At 32.7% G+C, this 24,392-nt stretch overlaps 3 protein-coding genes and 1 pseudogene across 3 annotated transcripts; 3 read left to right on the top strand and 1 right to left on the bottom strand.

Annotated features, from left to right (window-relative positions):
* Positions 1-16: 16 nt before the first annotated feature.
* LOC117204886 lies at positions 17-3,723 on the bottom strand. The gene is made up of 2 exons (XM_033442757.1): positions 2,282-3,723; positions 17-1,276 (listed from the first exon to the last, which is right to left on the bottom strand). The coding sequence occupies exons 1-2, from the start codon at positions 3,130-3,132 to the stop codon at positions 868-870; spliced, it is 1,260 nt and encodes a 419-aa protein (XP_033298648.1). The 5' UTR covers positions 3,133-3,723; the 3' UTR covers positions 17-867.
* Positions 3,724-8,611: 4,888 nt separating this feature from the next.
* On the top strand, positions 8,612-12,243 carry LOC117204887 (glycerate kinase-like). Its single transcript, XM_033442759.1, has 4 exons — positions 8,612-8,884; positions 9,526-10,087; positions 10,502-11,373; positions 11,856-12,243. The coding sequence occupies exons 1-4, from the start codon at positions 8,612-8,614 to the stop codon at positions 12,204-12,206; spliced, it is 2,058 nt and encodes a 685-aa protein (XP_033298650.1). The 3' UTR covers positions 12,207-12,243.
* Positions 12,244-16,680: 4,437 nt separating this feature from the next.
* LOC117204934 lies at positions 16,681-17,007 on the top strand (annotated as a pseudogene).
* A 54-nt stretch (positions 17,008-17,061) lies between these two features.
* LOC117204935 (piggyBac transposable element-derived protein 4-like) lies at positions 17,062-17,514 on the top strand. Its single transcript, XM_033442859.1, has one exon. The coding sequence runs from the start codon at positions 17,062-17,064 to the stop codon at positions 17,512-17,514; it is 453 nt and encodes a 150-aa protein (XP_033298750.1).
* The last annotated feature ends 6,878 nt before the right edge of the window (positions 17,515-24,392 follow it).

The following is a 24,392-nucleotide window of genomic DNA, read 5'->3' on the forward strand; positions in this document are numbered from 1 at the left end:
TAACGTACTCATTAAATCTTGTTTATTAATATTAATTTTATTTTAAGAGATAAGAACTATGTAGTTATTACTGTTTATTAATACCTTATCTGTACAATAATAGAATAATTTTTTACGACGAACATCAGCAACTAAATACCCATTTCAAAATTTAGAATCAACGAAATATGTGTAATCATAGCTATGTTTTAGTTATACGAAACAAAGTAAGTACTAGATAATCTTTGCTCGTCCTGTACCAACAAACGTTCTTCTAATATTCCTCGTTCTTCCACGAGGCAAATTAAAGCCGTGTCAATACAGAACTATAAAAACCACCTTGATTATTTCTACCTTTATTATTATTTAAGCTTCAAGGAGCATCAATAGGATGATTCGTATTGATAATATCTTTTTCAAATAGGGAATGAATTCTATTAAATTGGTTAATACGCATATAATCCGTTTTCTAGCAAAATATCAAGTTCATACGAATGTTAAATTATAAAAATTCAGAAACCACCAAATCATTCCTACCGCATTATTTAAGCTTCCAGAACAATGAAATCACTCGTATTAATAAAATTTTCCTGTAATCTCTTTAATTAAATAATTCTCTACTAAATTAAGCAAATGTTTATTCGAATTAGATCAAAGTAAAGCTGCGAAATGTTAAAAAAAAGCCACCGTAATTATGCCTACCGCATTATACGAATGAGTTGCATGGAATTGGTCGATATTACCAATTTTCGGAGCTACCTTTCGCTGTGCTCGCCGCTTACTTTCCAAGTTAGCGACTAATGTTGGTGCGTTGTGTCTCTGATGCCTACAGTGAATAGAAGTTCTAATATCCGTTATGTCGATTCAGTCTGATCAAATTTTGTTTCTTTAACCAGCTACGTGGTCGTACAATTCTAGCAAAGCGTCCATTATTCTGTCTCTGTATTGAGGTACATCTTCTACCTGCTTGCAAACCAAAGGCGTTCTGTCTACATATAGAATGTTCTCCAAAAGTTCTGGTTCGGCTGAGAAGTATTTGCTAGCGGCTCGAGGTTCTAATAACATGATTGGAATGTTTAAGACACCGTGTGTGATACACATGACTCGTAAATCTTCGATGGATGCGGAAAAATCGGTCCAAGGGAAGATGGTGGAAATGTCTAAGCCAGCTTCTTCCAGAGCTTTCGCCATTGACTCGTGGTAGATCTTGAATAATTCTTCGCTGTGTTTTTCGCGGAGTTCCCGTGTTGTTGTGAATTGAAGGAAACATAGGATATCGTGGGCCGGAGGATTGTATCTGCAACAATAATATTTAATATGCAATTTAATTTAAGAAAAGAGAAACAGGTATTTGAAAAAAGAGAAGAAAGAAATTGCTGTGTTAAGAGATTTAATTTTCGAACGAAGTGCGATATTTTAGTATAATGGTAAGATAATGAAGTTGTGTGCAAGAATTACAATTAATTTTAGATCACCCCTTTTTACGTTTATTGGTATTGGTATTGGCTATAAATATATTTTTTTTTTACTTTAAGCATGTACAAATATGATGAACCTTTTAACGAACTTCACCCGAACGTTTTTATACATTTTGTAAGTGTGAGTTATGAGTTGTGATACTTTCTTATTTATCCAAACCAGGTATATTAATGTCTGTCATACTTTGATCTAGTTTTATTTGCGTTTCACTTTATATGAATCACTGTTGATCACTTGAATCACTATATGAAGTTATGGTAATCAATTTCATAATATGCATCGATATGCAGAGAAGATCACAAATATATTTTTGTTTTATTTACCTTGGACTTTGATAAATAAATTTATGAAAGTATGCCCTTTATTTTGTTATTTTTTGTCTGAGTAATAAAATTTAGAATTTAAAAGGTGGAATTGTAATCAACACCCGAGAGATTCATATATGAAAATTAATTTATCAATCAGAAATAATATATACTGATACATTACAAATGATTAGAATAATATATTATTCATTGTTTTATACAGAGTAGTTGCAAAAAGTATTTATAATTTATATACGACTACATTTATTATTACATCTGTATACTAATAAATTCTTAATAAACATTTTGAATCTAATTTAAGGAAAGGAAGATAGATATTTAAGAAAAATAGGAGAAAGAAATTGATGCGTTAAGATTTGATTCTTGTATGTAAAAATACTCTGCTTAAAGATACTAACTAACACTAACTTAAAAAGAAATTTCATCTACGAATACCTTTTGCAACCACTGTATTAAATCCTTTCCATTATTTTTATAAAAATATATCCCTCGATTACCTTGCAAGTTGAAAGTCGATAAGACAGCACTCCGCAGGCTTCTCGTCGATGTCATATTTAAACAAGATGTTATTCGCCCAAAGATCTCCGTGGCATAGTACATTCTTGTGTTTCATCGATGGCAGCAATTTATTCGCATGATCGACGCACAAGTCAGTAACCTTTGTGCTAAACGTCTTCTTCTGATCCTCATCCAAGTTTGGTATCAAGTCTATCAGGGAAACGATGCCTTTTACAGCAGCGTCGAACATTGCTTTAGCTCTGCCATCCGTCAAAGGCCAAAGTGTCTCTTGCATGCAATGAGAGAACTCGTCGTGCAGACTCTTCTGGTACAATTCTTCGAAAATCAAAGACTTCGCGTGAAATCTTGCCAGAGTTTTCATCAAAATCTTGCAGTGTTCGAAATCAAACGGTTTATATTTATCGGGCATTTCGTAGCCACTGTGGGCCATATCTTCTAGAACAATTACGTCATCTTCTAAACCAAGGAAGCACTCTGGAATATATCTTTTATCCAGACCATCTAACACCTCCGGGAAAACTGTCGTATAAAGAGCAACTTCCTTCTTGAATGTACCATATTGTTGGATAAAATCGTACTGCGGACTTGTTATTGGTGGCGGTAGTTTCGTGAAGAAATTGATATTCTTTGTTTCTAGTGGCGATTGCGGCGAGGCTACGGTAGCTTTTAAAGTAAAATATTGGCCCATGAAACCGTTTACCTCGTCTATAGGGACTACCTCGTAAGTTATCAGCGAGAAATCCTCCATCGAGTCCTTGTGAAGTTTTTTACGAATTATCTCGAAACATTCTTCGTCTTTGAGAATCTTCTGCGTGCTTGGATTACGCATTTCTTCTTCAACTTCCCCGAAGAGTATTTGTAATTTTATTGAACGTGGAGTTCTGATATTTTCGTTGTTTGACTTTTTCAAATTTTCTTAATTTATTCTTAAGTTTCTCTGAAATCCGAAGACTAGGTAGATCTTTTATAAATATGTAGATTTATCGAAAGTAGCTTCTTGATATCTTCGTCGATCGATTTCTTCAAAATTCTTCCTCGATATCCCCGATTCTTTTATTCTCGATGTATTTCTTGATTTATCCCAGTTTTTCCAATATTCTTAAGCTTCTCTGAAACTACCTCTAACTAAGCTCATCGAACGTAGAGCTTTTGGATACCTTCGTTTCTCAGCAGCTCCGAAGATACGGAAGTTTCCTCCTACTTCTTCCTTTTATACCTACGCGACGAATGACTTGGTTTTACAGTTATTTACGGTAAAATGTCCGCGAATATAATTAACGTCCGCGACGTTAGATACGGCGCTGATATATGAGCAGAAAATGGAATGTAGCTTACGAGGAATAAAATCAAAGAGCACGAAGTTCTCTGACGATGGTTCGTGCTCTGGAGGATGTCTGCTTGGTATGTAATTCCGTTCAAGATCAAAATACCTTTATATATTGACGAAGAATCGCGTCACGTGTACGTTACGTACGATAAATAATAGCGCGTACTCGTGTCGCGCTATTTTCTCCTTTATTGGCTCTGATTGAGGCTAATATTAGACACGTTACAACAAGACATGTCCTGCATAAACGCGTGTAAATGGATCTGATGGCTCCTTATTGACACTATTCGTGTAGATCGATACGGGACGACGGATCGTACAAGGGGAGGGAACAGTTTGATAATGTTGAAACGATGAGACAGTGCACTCGGTTTTCGTTCTGATTATTAAATAGATATATAGCTGAGCATGGTCACGTGTTTCGACAACATCAGCAGACAGTCACGTTTCGCACGTGACGATCATCTAGTAAAGTACTTCGCTGCTCTCTACTCTTTGAATTGCTCTTCTGTACAGAACCCAAAGATTTTCTTTCGAACACACGGTCAATGAATTTTTAATGGATTGCTGAATGAGGATACAAAGATCGGCTTATGTCTGTTTGGTAATTTGATCTAAATTGAATTTATTATATTGAGTTTATTTTTAAACGGAGCAGGTGGTTCATTTTTAAATATGATATTATATGGAATTACTGTATAATAATAAAGGATAATATTTCTTCAAACAAATATTTTGGAAAATGATATTTATTATCTGTTTGTACATTAATTACTGAATTAATGCAAATATGAAATATTGCATAATCTAACGACTATAATGATCTTGTATGATACAATAATTTTATTTAATATTGTTTTTCAATAGTAATGATATTTGATTATATTCATTTGAAACTTCGTTTCAATCTGCATAGTCTGGTGTTTCAGCTTACTGATGTATAATTTATTTTAGGATATTTGCACAGTAGCATACGCTCTTCTCTTAGAGCCAATTCTATTTTGCGACTTCTTTGGTATAAACAAACTACGAAGTCTCTTTCAGTGGTATTTTGCACTTTTGTTTTTGCAATATTTATACGTACTTTGAAACACAAATAATAAAAGTTACAGTTAGCGTAAAGTGTTGATTAAAAAAAGATTTTCGTGATTGTAGTCATTCTGCTTGTTTTGCTTTGCAAACATAGCGATTCGATGAAGCTTAGCTGTTTAAATTCATTGAATTTTCAAACACTTTTTAGTCGGTTAGTTGAAAGCATCAGTAAATTGTCAAACACCTGAAGCAGTTCTTCCGAGTTCTATTCGATTAGTAACATAGATTTTTATGTGCATTCGTTAAAAAGACAAGTTATAATATTCCTCCGCTGATTTCTTAGAACAATTTGGTTTAAGGTAAAGATAATGGTTCTCTTATTTATGTTGACATTTTTACGTATATAAGTAACATAACATTTTTCTACACACTATATTTTTCATACGATACTGAAATTAAGAGAAATGTAATTTTCTATTTAATTTATATTAAACTCGTATTTTATTTACTTAGTACAATAAGATTGGATGGTTTTTCATTAATTTGCTTTAATTCACATAAACTCGAACACGCACGTGAATTAAAATCATTTACTCAATTGCGATAACTGTTATTACAATTAATAACACTAATTTTTATATTGATTTATGTTGATTTTATATTGATTTTATATTGATTTATATATATGTATATATAAATATAAAATATAAAGATTTTATAAAGACATATCGTTTCTAAAATTTATCTTAAATTTTGCTCTGAATCTTTTTTAAGTTTGTGTTTTCATATTAACACGTGGGTCTTTATGTTTCATATTAACACGTGGAAGTGCAGCTGGCGTACAGGGCACTTTATAAAACGTTTATTCTTCAACTCGTACACTCAAGTGCTATATCATTACTTCGAATCACTGAATGACTCATGCTGAAAATAAATACGAGAGAATAACAAATAATAAATACGAGTCTGCAGTTCGAATAGCATGAGTAGTCACCTTAAATATATAACTAGTAATGAAGTTAGTCTCATTAAATATGTTTAATTTGTATCTTTTAATTTGTATCAGGCCTTATCAAAACAATTTTTTTATTTAGAAAGAATAAAAGTTATGAAAACCTTCTTCGTTTATGAGCTAAAGCGAAGATTGGATTTATATGTATTGAGGATTGGAACAATTACGATGTTAATGAAGTTTCCAGCCGTCAAATAACAAAGATTGATGTATCTCAATGTTGTTAATACTGACACATACGAATCTGTAAACTCGATACGAACGAATACGTGGCAAGTTTTCATCTCTGGAATTTCCTAAACTCAGTTCACGATCAATCCGGAAAAAAATAAACGCAACGAATGAGTATGAATGAAAGAACAAGGCTATGCTTTGAGATGCTTGGCATTTAAAGTCAACAAGCAGCCAATCTTTACTTTAGCTCATAAACGAAGAAAGTGTTCATAATTTTTGTTCTTTCTAAATAAAAAAAATTCTAAAATGTTTCGAATTATCAGCTGATAATTAAGTAATAGATCAAAGAGTATATTAATAATTATCATCGATTTACAACGAAGGAAATATTTGAAAATAATCGAAATAAATTTTATTTGAAACAAAAATCGTCGCTTATTTTATTGGAAATCCATTAACTGCGATATATATTTATTTAAATATTATATTTATTAAAAGTAGATAGATAATCGTTTCTTAAAATCTTTTTAATAGATACTTTTAGTTACTGCGTCTCAACTTACACATGATAGTATCCCGCTGGGGGTAGCCATCCACATGTTATTTAGCAATTAAGTTTGAAAAATTTACCAAATGTCCAGCTGGACAAATTGTAAAGTACAAATTAAATAATAATAAAAAAAAACTTACACGTGTATTCGATTTTAGAAGAAACCTTGGATTTTGCCATTAGTTTCATCTAACTTATACTCGGGTAATAGGTTTGCGCAGTTTTAATACTCTGTTACGTTAGCGAATTAGTCTTTTAACAGACGTAACGAGTGATGTAAGTTTTTGTTCAGAGTCAGAGACGATTTAGTCGAGTTTTCCGAAGCTGCGCTGCCTATTGCCAATGAATATTACTACTGAGAAAACTGACCCACAATTCCTGTTCATTGAAATATCACCCGAGTGATTTCTTATGATAAATGGCAGCAATTTTCCGCTTGACATTGCTAGTTGGTCTTAGTTGAATCTAGTGGTAGTCTTTATTCCATTAATCATCGAAACGAGTGTCTATTAATCCGACCTTTTCAAGTCTTACGAAAGCACAACTGCTTTACACTAACTTCGTTAGTTAATTATATTTATTCCTGTCAGTCAGTTACCGATAAATTTCATGTTCATGACCTATACGATAGTATGTAGAAGCAACCTATAAGAGGGAAACACGTGGAAAACTTTCAACTTTTAAACATCTTCAAGTAATTCGAAAATATTAGGTTTCATAAAATTACACCGAATTCGCGATTTGTGCAAGTGGTTGGTATCATATAAATTATAATATTTCAAGTAATATCAATATGATTCAACTGCTTTGTAAATAGTGGATCAGATATTTGTACATATTGTTTATGGAATATAATAATGAAGACTGTTTAATAATTTAAATTAGAAAATACATTGAAAATATATTATCTATAATTGATATAGATGAATTTAAATGTACAATTTCCTTCAATATGCCACGAATACGTTGATTTCAAAAGTTAGAGTTTATTAATTTATAATAATTTATTAGTAATATCATATTAGTAATAACTTATTGAAGATATAATAGACTTATAAGATCAGTGTACTTCGTACTAATATTAACGTGAAACATGCAAATGAGTAACTTGGTTTGAACGAATTGTACTGTTACGTATCATAGTTACGTCTCATAAATCTTTGTCTCGTGATAACAATGCTTAGAATGTGGAGGATAGAACAGACATAAAGTGGCGAGCGTATAAATAGGCAAAAAGTTACTCGCATTTACTACTTTACGTTATTATGTAATATTTCATATTTGAAATGTTTCTTTTTTACTTTTATTCTTTTTTCTTTTTTGTAATAGGATTTACAAATTTTAAAGCATTATAAATATAAGACGGCATTTAAAGTTTATTTCAAGTAGTAATTACAAACTAAATTAAATTCAATATAGTGCAAGAAATTTTCTTGTTCCTATGCTTGTCACTGTATAATTTTTCGAATATTCGCATTTGAAATATCGATGGCGCGAAAAGATAAAAGCAATCACTGGTGCCGATGTTATGTCCTACTTCTTTTTTTTTTACGTGGGGAAATCCTCATGGACACCCCGCCACTCTTTTAGGAAGCGACGGGGTAATGTCGGACTCTTACCGACTAAAACCCTACGGTGGCCTATCTAACGCTTAACAGGAGTGCACCGGGACCTCTTTCAAAATGTTCTAGTAGAAAACAGGAAATGAAACGGTTAGTAACTGGAAAAACAACAAGCATGCGACTTACCGTTTGTAGATAACACCATATAGTAAATTATCGACGAGGGATGGAATAGACGCGATATTCATTGCTTTTTCCTGTCCACGTTTTGAGGGTTACCTTGCCCTCTATACGGCGGTAAGGAACATTCTGGTTTTCTACTACGTCGGTATTTCAGAATCTGATACGCAAGGTTCCCATTAATGTGACATCAAGACAAGTCTATTCTTATTCTACTGAATCGATAACGTCGCATGTGACATGAGATCATGAGGTACGAAAAAGAATCGCGTGTTTAGTCTATGATGATATTTTATCGATAGTTAAAATTTGTTGATTTTATTCAGAAATAATAGCTGAGTTCACTAAACATCGGCGCAAACATGGGTACAATAACCTAATCACACTTCTAAATTTCATCAAAAATGTAATATTACCAAAATGTAGATACGATAAAATTAAGCTGTAATGTAGTAGTGTTTTGCAATAAATATGACTGCCAGACAGAAAGCTCCAAAGTACCGAAAAACAAAAAAACGAAGGCCATCATACATCGATCCGGTTTTAGAAGAAGAAAGAGCCAAAAGAGTCGCAAAGATACAAGCGAAGAGACAAACAAAAATAGACGAAGTTAAACGTTCGTTGGAGAGAAGAAGAAATAATAAAATAGCCATACAAAATGCACGTACTGATAAAAGGGAAAGGGAGGAACAGAAAGCGATTAGAGATGCCCACAAAACAGGAAGTGAAAAGATTATGTTACAGGTTTTGCGCATATTACTACATGCTATTTTTTAGACGAATCATTGCGTTATAGCGTAAAGTTTTATTTCATCGAAACTTATATCATTTTTAATGCTGTATCGTAATATTGTATCGTAATGCTGATAAGTAAAAAGTATTATTTTTTTATCAAGATATTTTGCATTAAGAGGATTATCATAGGTTTGAGTAATACGCATAGGATATAATTCAAAATAAGGAATATAAATATGAATATAATCAAATGAGGACTGAATAAAAAATTCGACAGGAACGTGCCTGTAAGATTTTATAATTATTATTATCCCAACTTTTTAACGGACTTTCACGTATATTTATCTTCTCGCTATGAAATATTCCGTCAAATATGCCGTAATGAATTTTGAATTTTCTCACAGAAAATATTCTAGTTTGCGCAGCGCTCGTTTATTATATTTATACATTAAAATAGACGAAAATACCTTCGATGTACATAGTTAGCAATGGAAAAATGTATTATTTACAGAAAGTATAAATCGATAGAAGCTGTAATATTATTACACTGAATAAAAGTTCATGAAATCGGCTTGCGTATAAAATTTTAACGATAATTATAATACTGCGAAGAAAAGTTACATAGGATGCTTATGTTTGTCTTGTTACAGATTCGTGATGACTTAAGCCAAATCGCTGAGACTGGTATAAGGTGTGTATACACGTCCATGATAATACCAGAGAAAATAAAATACGACGGCCGATCAATTTTGTCGATCAAAGGCGTTAGATATAGATTGAAAAATAATTTACATATGGTTGGTTGGGGGAAAGAAGCAGTGACGATGAGTGCGGCGTTCGAACGAGTCGTAGGCAAACACTTAAAGAAAGGTTGGATGGTGGTGCCACGAAAATCAATTTTCATGATGTGGAGCTATCCGGAAGCGTTCCCTCCCTTAGATAGTCGTATTTCGTACGTTGAAGCTGGAACTGATGGGCAACCAGACGAAAAGTCCGTGATAGAAACTAGAAGAATTCTAAATTACTGTAAGAAATTGAAGAAAAAAGATTTGCTGATTGTCATGCTCTCGCAAGGGATCGACGATCTTCTTTGTCTGCCGCGAGAAACTATCACGTTGAGGGACAAGCTCAGGGTATTGAACAGATTGAAAGCTGCAGACGCTACTCCGGAAGAGATAAATACCGTGAGAAACAAGCTTTCTGCGATTAGAGGCAAGAAAAATAAGGAAACTTATCTATTGTTTATGACAGCGAAAATCTACGCAAATTCATATTTTTACGATTATAGTTACATAAAGATTAATATTCATTTTAATAACAATTATAGAATTAAATGTATACTGATTAGTGTTAATTCTAGAATAAAATATATGTGCAATAGATAATAGCTTGTAAGTTCCAAAATTTTAAATCTAACTGTTAAATATCTTCCTACCTAAGAAGCTATGAAAAAAGAAAGAAATGTCTGAAAATATGCCCAATGTATATCTATACTATCTTCTCATTTTTTAATCAAACGCAGAAAGATTTAATAAAAATATTCTCGAAACATCATACACAATTTATAAAGATAATCCCAATAAATATATAAATATGTATACACAAAAATAATTGCAATAATTTTAGGTGGCGATTTAGCACGGATGGCCTACCCAGCGAGAGTTATAACTCTAATCACGTCAGACGTTTCCGCCGAGCCGATGTCCCAACTCTCAGGTGGACCATGCGTGTATGATCCAAAAGGCGAGAAAGCTCTCGCCGTGCTAGAAAAATACAAACTTTTGGATAGAATATCCTTAAGCGTGCGAGACTTGATAGAAGAAACAGTTCCATGGGCGATGGCCGCTGATAAGCAATTGGACGCAGATAAACATTACAAGTTTGTTCATAGATACGTGATAGCCTGTAACGCAGACGCCATGGAGTGTATGGCTACAGAAGCGTTCAAGAAAGGCTTGTTTCCAGTGAAACTGAATTCAACCTGTTTAGGGGATATCCAAGAATTCGCTCGTGAATACGTTAAAATTACATCGTTGATGATTTTGGCTGTTGAGGGAAAAATTAATAAATTGGAGATGTTCCTAGAGATGAGAGACAGTCCTATTTGTCCTCTAACCGATGAAAAGGTGCAGGAAATATTCCCTGCAAAAGATAAATGGGGTTTGGGAATGTGTCTTCTGTTGGGAGGGCGACCGACTGTTAATCTTTGCTCCAAACCTGGACAAGGTGGACCAAATCAGGAGTTAGCGCTATATTTCTCGTTATATTGGTATTTGCGTACGCAGCAGTATCCAATTTTAAGAGAGTACACTGTTTGGTTCTTGGGTGGCAGCTCCTACGGGAAAGATGGTAACACTGAAGCAGTTGGCGCGTTTGGATATAACAGCTTGGGCACCAATGTTTATCCAGAATTTGAGAAAGCACAGAGTATGTATCAAAGTGCGCACACGAAGTGGTGGAAACTTAAGGAGGAGAGACGCTTCGAAAGTAAAATAGCGGTAAATTTGTTGTTTTATGTATCACATAGTTTAAAGTTCGAGATTTATGTCGATATTCGACATGGGGGATTTTAAAATATTTTAGGCATCAGTGGATTTATATCACAAGGACAATGTAGCCAATTTTTAATTAATTTAATATTTCAAAACAACGAAGTTTTAATATCATACACGCGTAGTATCGTTAATATTCGTTAATAAGCGCTTGGTCTTGTTTTTTAAATTTACTATTTAATTAAGCATTCAGCATTTACGTTGATCTACAACCAAAACTTACTTATTTCGTGTACGTTCTGTGTAAATATAAAGCTAAGTACAAAATCTTTGGTCGAATATGATTTGAGATCGATTTCAATTTCATGTATTAAGAGGAGTTTACATTTTCTTGTTTATAGTATCAACTTGAAGAAAAAGCTTAATAATTTGGAAGTTTTAAAACGTTTTTTACATATGACAAATTAATTTCCACTATTTCTTTACAGGAAGCGCAAAAAGAAATGCTGGAACTGAAAGGTGTAAGAAACAAATACGCCGCAATTCTACCTGGTCGTGTTTTAGCTGAAAACAATACGAATTTATTCTTCTTAAATATTAACGGTGAAGACGAATTATTGGAATTAAAAACTGGAAATTATTATACATTCACAAACGTTGGAGATCTTCATATCATACGAATCGCTCGCTTCCAATGTATCTGCGACGGCGTTTGTCATGGACATCAAGAAAAGGTGTGCGCTGATATGGAATGTCCAGTTTATCAATCGTTGTCAGCCGAGGCGCATTCGAAATTTCAATATTGTTGCCGTCTTGATCAACGAAAACAAGATTCCTGACTTATTATATCTTCAGAAAGTTCATTACGGCTTTATATTTATTGTAAGTATAGATATTTAACTACTTAAAAAAATATATATTTAGCAGCATTTACATTTATATTCATTACAATGTACATAATATCTTTTGTAATGAAATGTTGGTTGAACAGCCTGGGCACCCTACTTGTAAGTTAATGGTCGTGGAATTAATCATGGAAATAGTATCGAAAAACATAGAACCAAGGAGTCCTCGAAACAATTCAGTCGATTGGAAACCATATTGTCAAGTAAAATGTTTCGAAAAATTTTCTACAATGAATCGAATATGACTGATTAAAAGTAATGTGAAAAATAGTGAAGTTATTATGGAACAATAAACATACAATATTTTACAATGTTCAAAACCATTATCACTAATCACTATATATCAGAAACGATATTCTGTTGTACCTACGTAATTGACTTTAGAAAAAATTATATTTTATAGAATAAAAATAGTAAAAATTGGTACAGTTTTAAAAATTATTTTAATATTAGTGGTCAGTTTTTAATATTCAGTTAGTGTTACTACAAAAATTACTAGCGCTAGGATGTTATGCTTATCACGACACAGATGAAATAACGCTGCTCTCTCCTCTCGTGTTTAAATGTATACATAAAACTAATATCTTTTTTCAATAGTCTATCCTATGTTTTATTCATAGTAAAATACATTTCAATAGAACGAATAGTTTTGTTATAACGGATTCGAAAGCATATTTCTTCTTTTTGGCTTTCGCACAATTTTATATTTCAATAGGCTCAAAATGGTGTTCATACATCAGAGTATCTGCGCTATATAACATATTATGGAGAATATCAATGTAAACTTTCCTTTCCATGGACTCTATGATTTTGTGTTAATTTGTTCGCTGAAATAACCTTATGGAAAAAATTTCTTTATCATATGGAAATTTTCGAAACTTGAATCAAGCCATAAGAGAGGAAATCCCAGTTGTAAAGTTGTTGGCACGGCCAAGGCGAAATGATTTCTATTGAGCGGCCGGTTTTTCGAACTGGAATGAATCGAAGGAAAGTCCCAAGAAGCTCATTTCGTCCCGCTTTGACATAATAGAGATCTTCGAGGCCAGCGTGTCCCATGGGTTCGGTACCAATCCCGTTTAACAAAGCCTCAGGAATGAACTCGACTAGCTCAACGACGCCTGCACAGTGTGGTAATTTTCAACACGATCTTTTTAACGTTTCTTTTTGCTTAAATTAGAAATATATCATATTCAAGATACTTACTTTTCAACGAACATTTATACACGATTAAAAGTACAAAGTCAATTGTAATAAAATTTATAGTTGCTTATGACGATCAGAATTGAAGACATTTGGAATAACAGTTCGACGAAGGTGGAGATGTAAGATAAATATCGGAACTACTACTACTATTATTAGTGGAAATAACTATAAGACTAATATTTCACAGAACATTCGATAGTTAGTTTGAGTATCAAAAGTTGAGTATCAGATTTGCTATTAACCTTAGGGCAATTCTTGAGGAAGTACTCAAATTACAAATTACATTTTACCACAGTGTAAAGCCTAATTGATCGATCCAACGGTGTATTTTGGTATAAATTGATTGCTGTTATATCTAGATTTAATAATCTTTCTTAATAATATAGCAAAATGTTGGAGCGGAATCTGTGTTTTAATTTTTATAAGGCGGAAAAGTAATTACCAAAGTAGTTGTTAATGCAGATTTAAGTGCAAACTACTTAACGGAAAACCCAATAGGTTCCACTAGTTCTACAGTACCTACTGACGATAACTCGAAGGACTTTATACTCTTACGCAATATTTGCGTCATTGAAGTTAAAGAGAATTGATTGCGAAGAAAAAGTGGTAATATCTGTAAAAGGATCGACTAGATGAGTTACCAGCTTAAAGTCATGTTAGTAAGATTGTGTGAGAGACTATCAATTCAAGTAGCTGTACAAGCATATAACTTGTAACCGATCATATAATGTTTTCACCGGACAAATGTGTGATGTAGCGTCGCGATATGATGTTTACAAGATTGTTTATGATTGCCTACAAGATGTAGGGTGTAATCGATCAATCATACCAATCACTATAGTAGGAAATAATTGATATCATTGTTATAATTAAGAAATGATTACTATAGTGGGAAATTTCTAATAGGGTCCCTCGTCAGTGAAATCATTTTGGAATGAATCGGAGCAACAATTTTTAGATCTCTATATTTTTCTACTTAACCATGAGTCATAAATCTTGTAAAAGAATACATTTTTCAATGAAATTGTTTAATGTGATACAAATGAAAAAAATTTAGAATTGAAAAAGACGTTTGTTGTACGGTTCAATGTAATTTTTCTCAAATGTTAATTGTACGAGAACAGATTTAAAATAAAATCTGGTTCGGTATATATGTATATAAAAATAGACGTTAAAGAGCCGAAAGTGTAAGTAAATACTGTAGATTTTGGAGAGCATGAAAGTACACGAAATCTGCATAATTTGAGAGAGCAATTTACAGAATTCGCAGTATTCACTAACGATCACATAGTTTCGTGTTTGGAAACAACTACATTACTCTACATATTTGTCTAAATTGCGCTGCTTTCTCTATGTACATTTGAAAAGCATGAAGTTGTCGATTTATTTCAGATTTCATGTCTTTTTAAATGTCAAGGGGGTATGAACAATGATAGCTGAAAATTATATTATAAAATGACAATATAATTGAACTGAAAATTACATCGCGACGGTACGCTAATACTTTAAATTCATTCTAAAAAAAATTAAATCTTTTTTTAAATATTCATACACATTTTTATTTCGAATGATGATATTTATTACATTATCATTAGACTATGGCGAATGATTATGCAATTTCATGCTTTTACGAACACGACAAAAGAAATGAAACCTGTGCAGAAATTTGTAATATTTACTAAATATCATATCAACTATCGTACTTTAGATATTTTATATATTTTCGTGAATTTTGTGCATTGTGTATATTCTTACACCTTTGAACTTTCCATAAATGCATAAACATCCCCGGTTTAATCATTGTACGGTACAGTCTGTATAACGTGAGAACATTTTTTTTATATGGAAGAAGTTTTAAAATCCAATAGGTTATCGGTTAGTAACTAAAATCTTACCAAAATTGTCTCTTTATTACGTTTTCGAGGTAAACATATACTTCCCCAACCCCCCGAAAATTTAAAGAATCGTATTAAAATATTCGCATGTTAATAATTGTATATTTGTTTTCCATAAAATTTCCTCAACTTATCGAATAATCTCAAAAAATTTGCATCTTCAAATCCAGCAAGTTTTCTTAATCGTATCGTATTAGAACTCTTCCGTCTAATGACACAGTGAGATTTATTAATCTAAAGATTTATTAATCTTGTCGTATGCAATGACACAACCAATTAAAAATACAATTTTAGTAACAGTGGAATTGATTATCGAACTTTAAAATTGCTTTCACGTTTCTCCCTATGGACTTTAGTGAAACATTCTGCTGCATTATTTCTCTTGCGTTTTATCTAATCTTAAAGAATAGTGTCATAATTAATGTGTGCGTGCACCGAGGGTAAAGTTTATTTCCGGATGTGGAATCTTGAAAGAATAAGCGTAGCTTGAGATATAGCGTGGGTTGGATGGTCCTAAAATGGCCAGGAAGGAAGCTTGGTTATATATAAGATAATGGTTGCGTTCAAGGTCTTAGGAGGGCGAGGGCTTGCTCAGCGACACCCATGGGACAAATATATTATTACTAAAGGGTAGGAAATTTAGGAGCCGCGGAACCTCGATGAAGTGCAAGAGACCAAAGTGAACAGAAAGATACGTGAGAGGGATGGACGCACACAACTGGTAAACGGACTTGGTATCAGACAGAGAGGAATACAATCGAGGGGTTTGCGTTACCAGAGCATAGTAGCCACATTCCTCCTTAGAGACTAGGCGTTCGCGGTTTGCCGTTAATGCGTTCGTTCTCAGGAAATCGATATAAACGTTAAAACAACTGCGCAGGGCTATGCCACTCTTTATGACATGCAATACTGCAAGCCGTTCTTCTTTCTTAAATCTGTAATCTCAGCTTTTAACACTAGGTTTACGGGATCCGTTTATTTGACGGATTTCAAACTTCAATGAAATACCCCAAAAACCATAGCATTAATTTTAACCATTTTGCATCGTAAATTAATCATTTCATCCAAAGAATTTATACACACAATTATATTTTCCTAGGCTTTCTAATTTGTGAAATCTGTACGTAGTATACCTATCACTACAAAACTCGTCAAATTGACGGGCTAACTGATTTCATAAACAATCTATTTTTCAAAAACAGTGTGCAAAAGTTTCAGTTATTGTAGACATTTCCTATTATTTTGTATCCGCTTATTGTAAGTATTTACAATAGGGTAATCGAATTTGAAATCCTCCTTTTCTAGCAATAATGAGTTAATGTAGGAGATATAATAAGATATTGAACAATTGTCAACATCAATGAAGATTGTTCTGAGAATACCTCTGAAGAAGATCAGTATGAATTAGGCCAAGGCGAAGCTGACAGTGAAAGTTCTGAATACATTGAAAGTGGAGAGGTAGAAGGATCTTCTGATAATGAAGAGGAAAACTTCTTGAAAATGAGTCGTAACAAGAAAAGGATGCGTATTCTTTTAAGTTCTGACTCTGAGGATGAAAGGACGAGCATTCGAAGCACATCAGCAGGCAGGAAAATGCAATGGGTGAAATTGAAATTGCAATTGACGGGACACAGTGAATAAAACTGAAAGCAGGCGGATCTAGGGGTCAATTGATAATTGACAGACACATAATGGAATACATAAAAGATTGCACTGAAACCGAGCTGTATCGAGTTTTGAAAAAAGGCTGGTCGATCACAGTTGTTGAGTTACGTAGTTTTCTAGGAATTCTATATGCCCGGGGCGCATATGAAGCGAGATCATTGAAAGCTTCCGAAAGATTACAAACAGATAAATTTGCGTTGATATCTGAAATATGGAACAGGTTTATAAGAAATAGCCAGGTTTGTTACAAGCCATATGAAAATATCTCAATAGATGAACAATTATTTCCAACGAAAGCCCGATGCAGGTTTACGCAATATATACCGAATAAGCCTCATAAATTTGGCATTAAATTTTGGTTAGCAGTTGACGTCCAAACAAAATATATTTTGAATAGTTTTCCTTATATGGGGAAAGATGAACTCGATGCTCAAGGAAAAAAGGGACAAGACAACTTTGTTTTCCTCACATTTATATAAATTAGAAAACAGCACGCTTTCTGTGTATAAAAGTAAACCTAAGGTAAAAGTTCTCTTTTTAAGCACCAAACATACAGGTGTACAAGTAGGTGTACAACAAAGTGTACAAAGTTTGGTGTAGACGTCGTTGACCAGATGGCACGCAAATATAGTGTGAAAGCAGGGAGTTTCCGATGGCCCCTTTAAGTTTTTTTCAATATTTTAGATTTGGCAGCGATAAACGCGTGGATATTATGTAAAGAATGCAGCGGATCGAAAATATTCAGAAAGGAGTTCATATTTTGTTTAGCCGAGGAATTAGCTGGAGAAAACAAGGAGAACATTTGCCAAAGATCAGATGCTTCATTTCTGTCACCTTCAACGTCAGAAGTGCGAAAAAGTTGCCAAGTGGGCTACTGCAAAAAAAAAAAAAAAAATAGAAGCAATAATTGTTGTATATATTGCAAAAAAATCGTATGTGGAAAATACACAAATAAAATTCAGTATATTTGTAAAAAATGTGTTCAACAAATATAATTACCCTATACCGTTAATATTATTGTTATCATTTCCGTGATAATTAAAAAACAAACTTTTTACTTATTAATAATTTATTTAAACGTCAAGCTCAATATTGTTCAATTCAGACCTAATTTAAAGAAATCGATCTTTTAAAGAAAATGCGTATTTCCGTTTACCCTTCAATTTGACGGATGCTCGTAGAGATAGGTATATAAAAAACGTCCGTAAACCTAGTGTTAAGTTCGAGTATATTTTCACGCGTATTTTAATTCTATCATGTTCTGCACGTCAGCTTTGACCAAACAGTGTTTCTCTATCGTTAGAAAACTTAAGCTTAAGCAACATATGAAAGAGTCGTTATTGATATATGTGATTTCTCGCTATTCAGTTCGCTGTTCTATTTCTCGCTGTTTAATTTTTTCGCTAAACAGTTTCTTAAGTAGTCGCAAGGCTCTTGTTCGATTAAAACAAAGCTGAGATTGAGCCCTATAGATATAACATATATATGTTACTATATATATATGTAACTATATATGCTACAATTCGACGATCACAGCAGAATTAAACAGTTGAAATATGAATAAGCTTTTACAAATGTTTGAATTTTATTAACCGAGTGCATGATTAGTATGAAACTTTTAAAAAATGTCAAATGAAAACGATTACAGGCATATATCTCCACATATTGCAATCAAAAGAAACCGTTTTGAAACCACTCACGAATTGCCTGTCGAGCACACACTTCCACTGGGGATAGTAGAATGAAGAAATGCTTGAAACGATAAAAACGCTTTCGGTGCGCCGCTCGAATAGGTGTACGCGTAGCGCGAAAATCGCTCGTTTTTTCCTTGAACAGTTCTACGACTTTATAGATGGAGGATGATATATTGACTCAGCCGAAACTGTTTCGTGTATTACTGATCTAAGCCGGATCGAGATCAAATACACTATATTATACCACGTTACATTATACAGTGTAAAATGTTAGATCTTCATTATATTCGATAGTATTCGAATGTAGGTTTCTTCATTTCTTTTTGGTACGTGTCAGATTACGATGGTTTGTGAAAATATTGGGGCACTTGTCTATACGATATGCGTTATATAAAATATTTTATAATTTGATTATTACCACGCACATGTTATTTTATTGGTACAATTTGAAAGTAATTTCGAAGAAATTGAAAAATGTATATAGAAATTATAAGATATTTATTGGGAACATATATTTAGTAAAAAATTAGTATGCACCATAAATCACTGCCATCTTAGGTATATTATAAGTGTTAAATATGAATATTGAATATTGAGGTTTATTAGTATAATGGATAATTGATTGTTTAAATACTTTTATGATTTCTTCAACATATATACTTGTATTAAATATATCTTGCAATTTATATATATTTTTACATTGGTTCCAAGCTTTCTCAATACAATCATGAAAGTTGAAACTTGTAACAGTGTTAATGAAATTTCAAAAAATATATATATCACATACAATATATTGGAAGTGTTGGAATACTTTCATGAGCTTGTGCATATGGATATATCATAAATCTTCAGTTTTGAGAATTGAATTAATTGGAATGATCAAAGAGTTGAGCCTAGAAGAAATTTTGTATCGTAGTTTAATTTCATGTAAAAAATAACGGAATTTATGTTTTTCATGTTCTTTGAGTTTTTTATGGATAAAGTATGAAATCATCTTATAATACAGGTGAGTTCAAACTTTTGTACATCGCGTTGCACTGTATGCCTGCTCTGAATCTCCGGCTTAACAATTGTTCTGTTTGCCTGTTTCATATTGAACATAAAACACGTTATGTTCATATTTTTCTATGGCGGAGAATCTTTTATTCTTATCATATGTATCATATCAAAATTTATATTGAAATATAAATATTCGTACGTATAAATCCCTAAGAACTATATTTCGGCGTATAATGAATCAGAATATAACTTTTGAATTATGAAATTTACAATGTACGTCAAGTAATTTATTTCCTCTCGCAATAATGGGTTTAGATATATTGGAAGTTGTAGAAAGTCATCAAGGAACTCCATTGAAAAATAAATAAAAGTTTATATATAAGTGCTCCGCAATTCACTGTTGTAATATATTGGACGTATTGATCTCATGGTATACGGCGTCTCGCTTATTCCCTAAGGTCACATTTCGAAATGCGTTTCATCAGCTTCGCCATTTTATGATTTACTGCCCCGTTCTCTCGAAAACTACTTGTACCAGAATAAAAGAAAATACGCACGCGTGTTAGCAGATAATAGTTGCGTGGTACAATATTTATAGCATTTCTTAGTTATCGCAGGTTGAACATTTTAAAATTTATATTCGGAGAAACATTAGTCGTTCCATAGACGTCAATTCTATGCTTTATACTGCGAGATGAAAGAAATTATATTTTATTATATATAAGAAATTATAAAACAATTCAAAATGATTACTTTAACGAGAATTTAATTTCTGAATTACGACATCTAGCAATAATTTACCGGCAGAATGTTTTTAAACAAATGTTAAAAAATTTTGTTAAATTGTAAATTCGCATCATTAAAAGTAAGTTAAAGCGGAAAAACGCGGCGGTGTTTAAATATTTAATCGCGTTAATCGTGATATGAATAATTAAGTAATTGTGTGTCGACGAACAATGTATAAAGATAGACAAGAGAAACTAGAAATGTTGGTTCAACTTGACGACGGCTATAAAAGCTTGATTAATTAGCCATGCCGTGACGACAGACCTTTCGTGACGTGACCCAATCCACAGCTTGCGAACGAATACCAACATTCCACCCTCGCTCGTACCATTTTAATGACTCTTCTCAAACCGAACAAAAATGAAGGTATAGAACTGACTGAAAAATTCTGAACGTTATTGATCGCGGAAATTACGCGTTCGAAAGAAACTGGAGCATTACCCGCGTGTTTTTCGTGAACGTGAAAAATTGTTCATACAAAGAATATATCGCCAATTATTATTAGCGAAGTGATCGCTTCTAAGTAAAAATACGTATTTCTGTGTAAATATTTTCGTGTAACAAAAATTTCGAATCTTCTGTTTTCATGATTATTCGTGTAACAATTTTCTATTTGTGAAATTTATCTTTCTATAAATCTCATAATTTTGTAAGAGCCGTTATTTTCTATAACAAAGAAAAGATCTATCAAACAATTCTGATGTATATCTTTGAATGCAAAACACAATGGGGTACTAGTAGATTACATTAAAAAGTAGAATTTTATAAGGCTTGTTTATTGTTGCGTGTATGAAACACTTATAGTTATGTGTTTTTTATTTTATTATGTACATGCTACGTGGGCGCTCTCTGATTGATTATTTCGTTATTCACTCGGTAATAAGTAACCATTACCGCGAAAGTGTTTTTTAATGACGATGCAGTATAAGATTGTAAGATTCCGAGAATATACGACTAAATATTTTTCATAAATACCATACCGCAATATGCCGAAAGGAAATTATAATAAAATGCTATGTTCGAAAATAAGCTATTTCCTAACTATTTACGTTATTAATTTACCTAATCATTACCTATATATTTAAAGAACTTTTAAAAATATAAGCCTCATTTTCTACTTTCACGTTAATTAAGAAAATCGCCTATACTAAAACTTTATTTTTAGCATTTAGGTTTATCAATAAATATAGATGTTCTTATTTATCTCTGTAATTAGTTATTACATGTATTACTGTGTTTTTCTTAAATGTTTACGTCTTATACATCGTATAGTAAGTATTTATATATACAGGTAGGGGGTGAAATTTATTTTTCCAATTTGATACGTTTCCATTTGTGCCATTTACTCCGTTATGAAAACGAATCAAGTAAGTATCATACACATACACATAGTCGTATAGGTATATAGCGTACTCGGTGCCTTATGTAAATGCCGACGCATATGTACAGAGAGGCACCATGTCCGTAGGGACGAACAAGCAAATTGAGATTCACGCGTCTGCCGACTTTGCGAGTGGAACTCAATCGATGTTTCTCCTCGTAAACGTTCATTTGAGTTCCCAAACACATCCCACGCAACTAAAAGGCGACAAATTAAAGAACTCAGCTTGGCGTAATCCATTAGAAAGTGTATTTATTAGGCGTTGTCATAAAATTTATCTCGTTGTTTGTATTATAAAACAGGCAAACAAATGGAAAAGCTGAAAAAAAATCTCTAGCGGAAAATATGTACCTATTCGCTATTAATTTTTTATTAAATGTTAAATGATATTTTATACATATGAAATTTAATAAAAAATGTAAAATAGAATTGAGAATCCATTATTCGTTAAGCTTATTAATTATATGAGGAAATGAACTTAATTATTTGAAACAATGAATCTATAAAATTTTGAATAATCAATAACGGAATATATATAAAAGAGTATTCAATTATAATTTTAAAATATTTGTAATTGAAATTTTACAGATGGCTGCGTTATGCGATTAACGAAATTTTCTACTTTTCAGGTAATGAATTGTTCGATATGTCCACACTGTAACGAGTTTCAAGTGTATTCATTCGGTTTAATGATTTATTTTATCCTTTATTCAATCGACGGAACATTGCTGGACCAAATCGTACAATGTTATATTCGCGTTTATGAATTTACAAAGAGGAGAGAAAATTTCATTGAGGAGACTAGAGGAGCATGTAATTCATTGGAAACTAGTTTATATATCTCTGTATCGATGTTAATCAATATACGATAAATACTTGATTAAATTTCATTTATTAAAGAGTATACACACAAACGTGTGTAAAGTAATATCAAGCGAAGAAAGTTTTATCCCTGACTGTACATTAGTATACATGTGATTAATGTTTTATTTAGAAAAACAGAGTATTTCATATTCATTGATCCACTACAAACGCGCTCCATAATCTACTTTCATCAACGCAATTCTGGTTAGTGTGCTATTTAACTGCGCGAAGAAATTAATCGTTCGAGTAGTCACGCCCTTCGTCTGTAAGTAACAGAGAATTTAGTTAGGTCGTTAGACGTTGCATAGAAGTAAGCGGTTATTTAGCGGACGCTGACGGCGAGCCCTTCCGAAAACTTTATAACTTTATCACAGATATTCCGGAGGACCTCGAAAGAATTCTCTGATGCGAAAGTTTGAATGAGTCCTCATGCTTCTCGGTGGCCACTTTGTGATTCGACTTTCTCTTCTTTCCTTTCCTTCCGCAAAGGCAAAGGAATGTTCGCCAATCTCCTTTTCTCCTGTCTTCGTTTCTCTTTCCTGTTTATTCGTTCGCACCTTCCGGTTTTTACGTCAAATCCATTTGTATCATTCTCTTGTCACTTGTATAAAAGTCAAAAATTGTTGGGTAACGGTGAACGAAAAGTGAAAGAGGATCGTTTGCGTGGATCTTGATACTCCCTCGCGCCGTAGTCGAAAATTACTCGGGCGTCAGTCCCTCGCTGGTAGTTGGATTGCGACTGTAAATTGAGCGAAACAAAGTTACGTGCGAACAGTCTGGGACTGTTTGTTACCAATTAACTAGTGCGAAGGGAAACTCGTCCAACGTGCAAATGGATGGAACGGTGCACGGGATACAAGCTTATCATTAGGTTACTTTTCATTCAAATTTTTCTGCATTATATTTTAGCTGCTTATTTACCCAACTTTTGTATTTTTTAATAGTTTTTGAAACAGGCTGATACGTTAGTATTTTTTTTTTTAATAAATTACTATAACTTGTATTGATATGTACTAATTAAAGATATAACTATATTCAGTAGGACAGAATGAATGAAATTTAACATGAATATATTAAATTGTATTAAATTATAGTATTTATTTGAAACATTCGTTTTTAAATTTAATGTAAACTTATTGCAGGTAAATCAACATTCGTACGATGTGAAATGAATTTGGTGTTTGTATAGAAACAAATTAAAAGTTTGTAGAGTGTATTTAAGAGTCTAAGTTCATTTTTTATGAGAACATTCTGATATCGATGCTCCTCGTATCTTCGATTATGATATTAACTTAGTAAATTAAGATACATATTATATGCGTGAAACGATGCATTCTCTAAACTTTTATCTCCTTTTCATGTTTGGTGTCATCCTATTGGTGGTGTCACCCTGACAACGTACATTTTCTGGGTAGGATGTTTTTATTATTTTTGAAATATTTCTTTATGTGTAACAAAGTATTGTTGAAACGGAAGTTTAAATAGAAAAATGTTTCGAACGAAAGTTGTAGGGTGCTAAATATGAAAGTAAAAGTTTTCGTTTCTTATTGAAACAATTGAATTTATGACCCACGTTGTTACATTTTTGACTTCTTCATAGATCGTACGAGATCTTAGATCTCTCTTCGTTTTT

Source organism: Bombus bifarius, unplaced genomic scaffold, assembly GCF_011952205.1.
Source record: "Bombus bifarius isolate JDL3187 unplaced genomic scaffold, Bbif_JDL3187 scf7180000007984, whole genome shotgun sequence".
Taxonomy (NCBI): domain Eukaryota; kingdom Metazoa; phylum Arthropoda; class Insecta; order Hymenoptera; family Apidae; genus Bombus; species Bombus bifarius.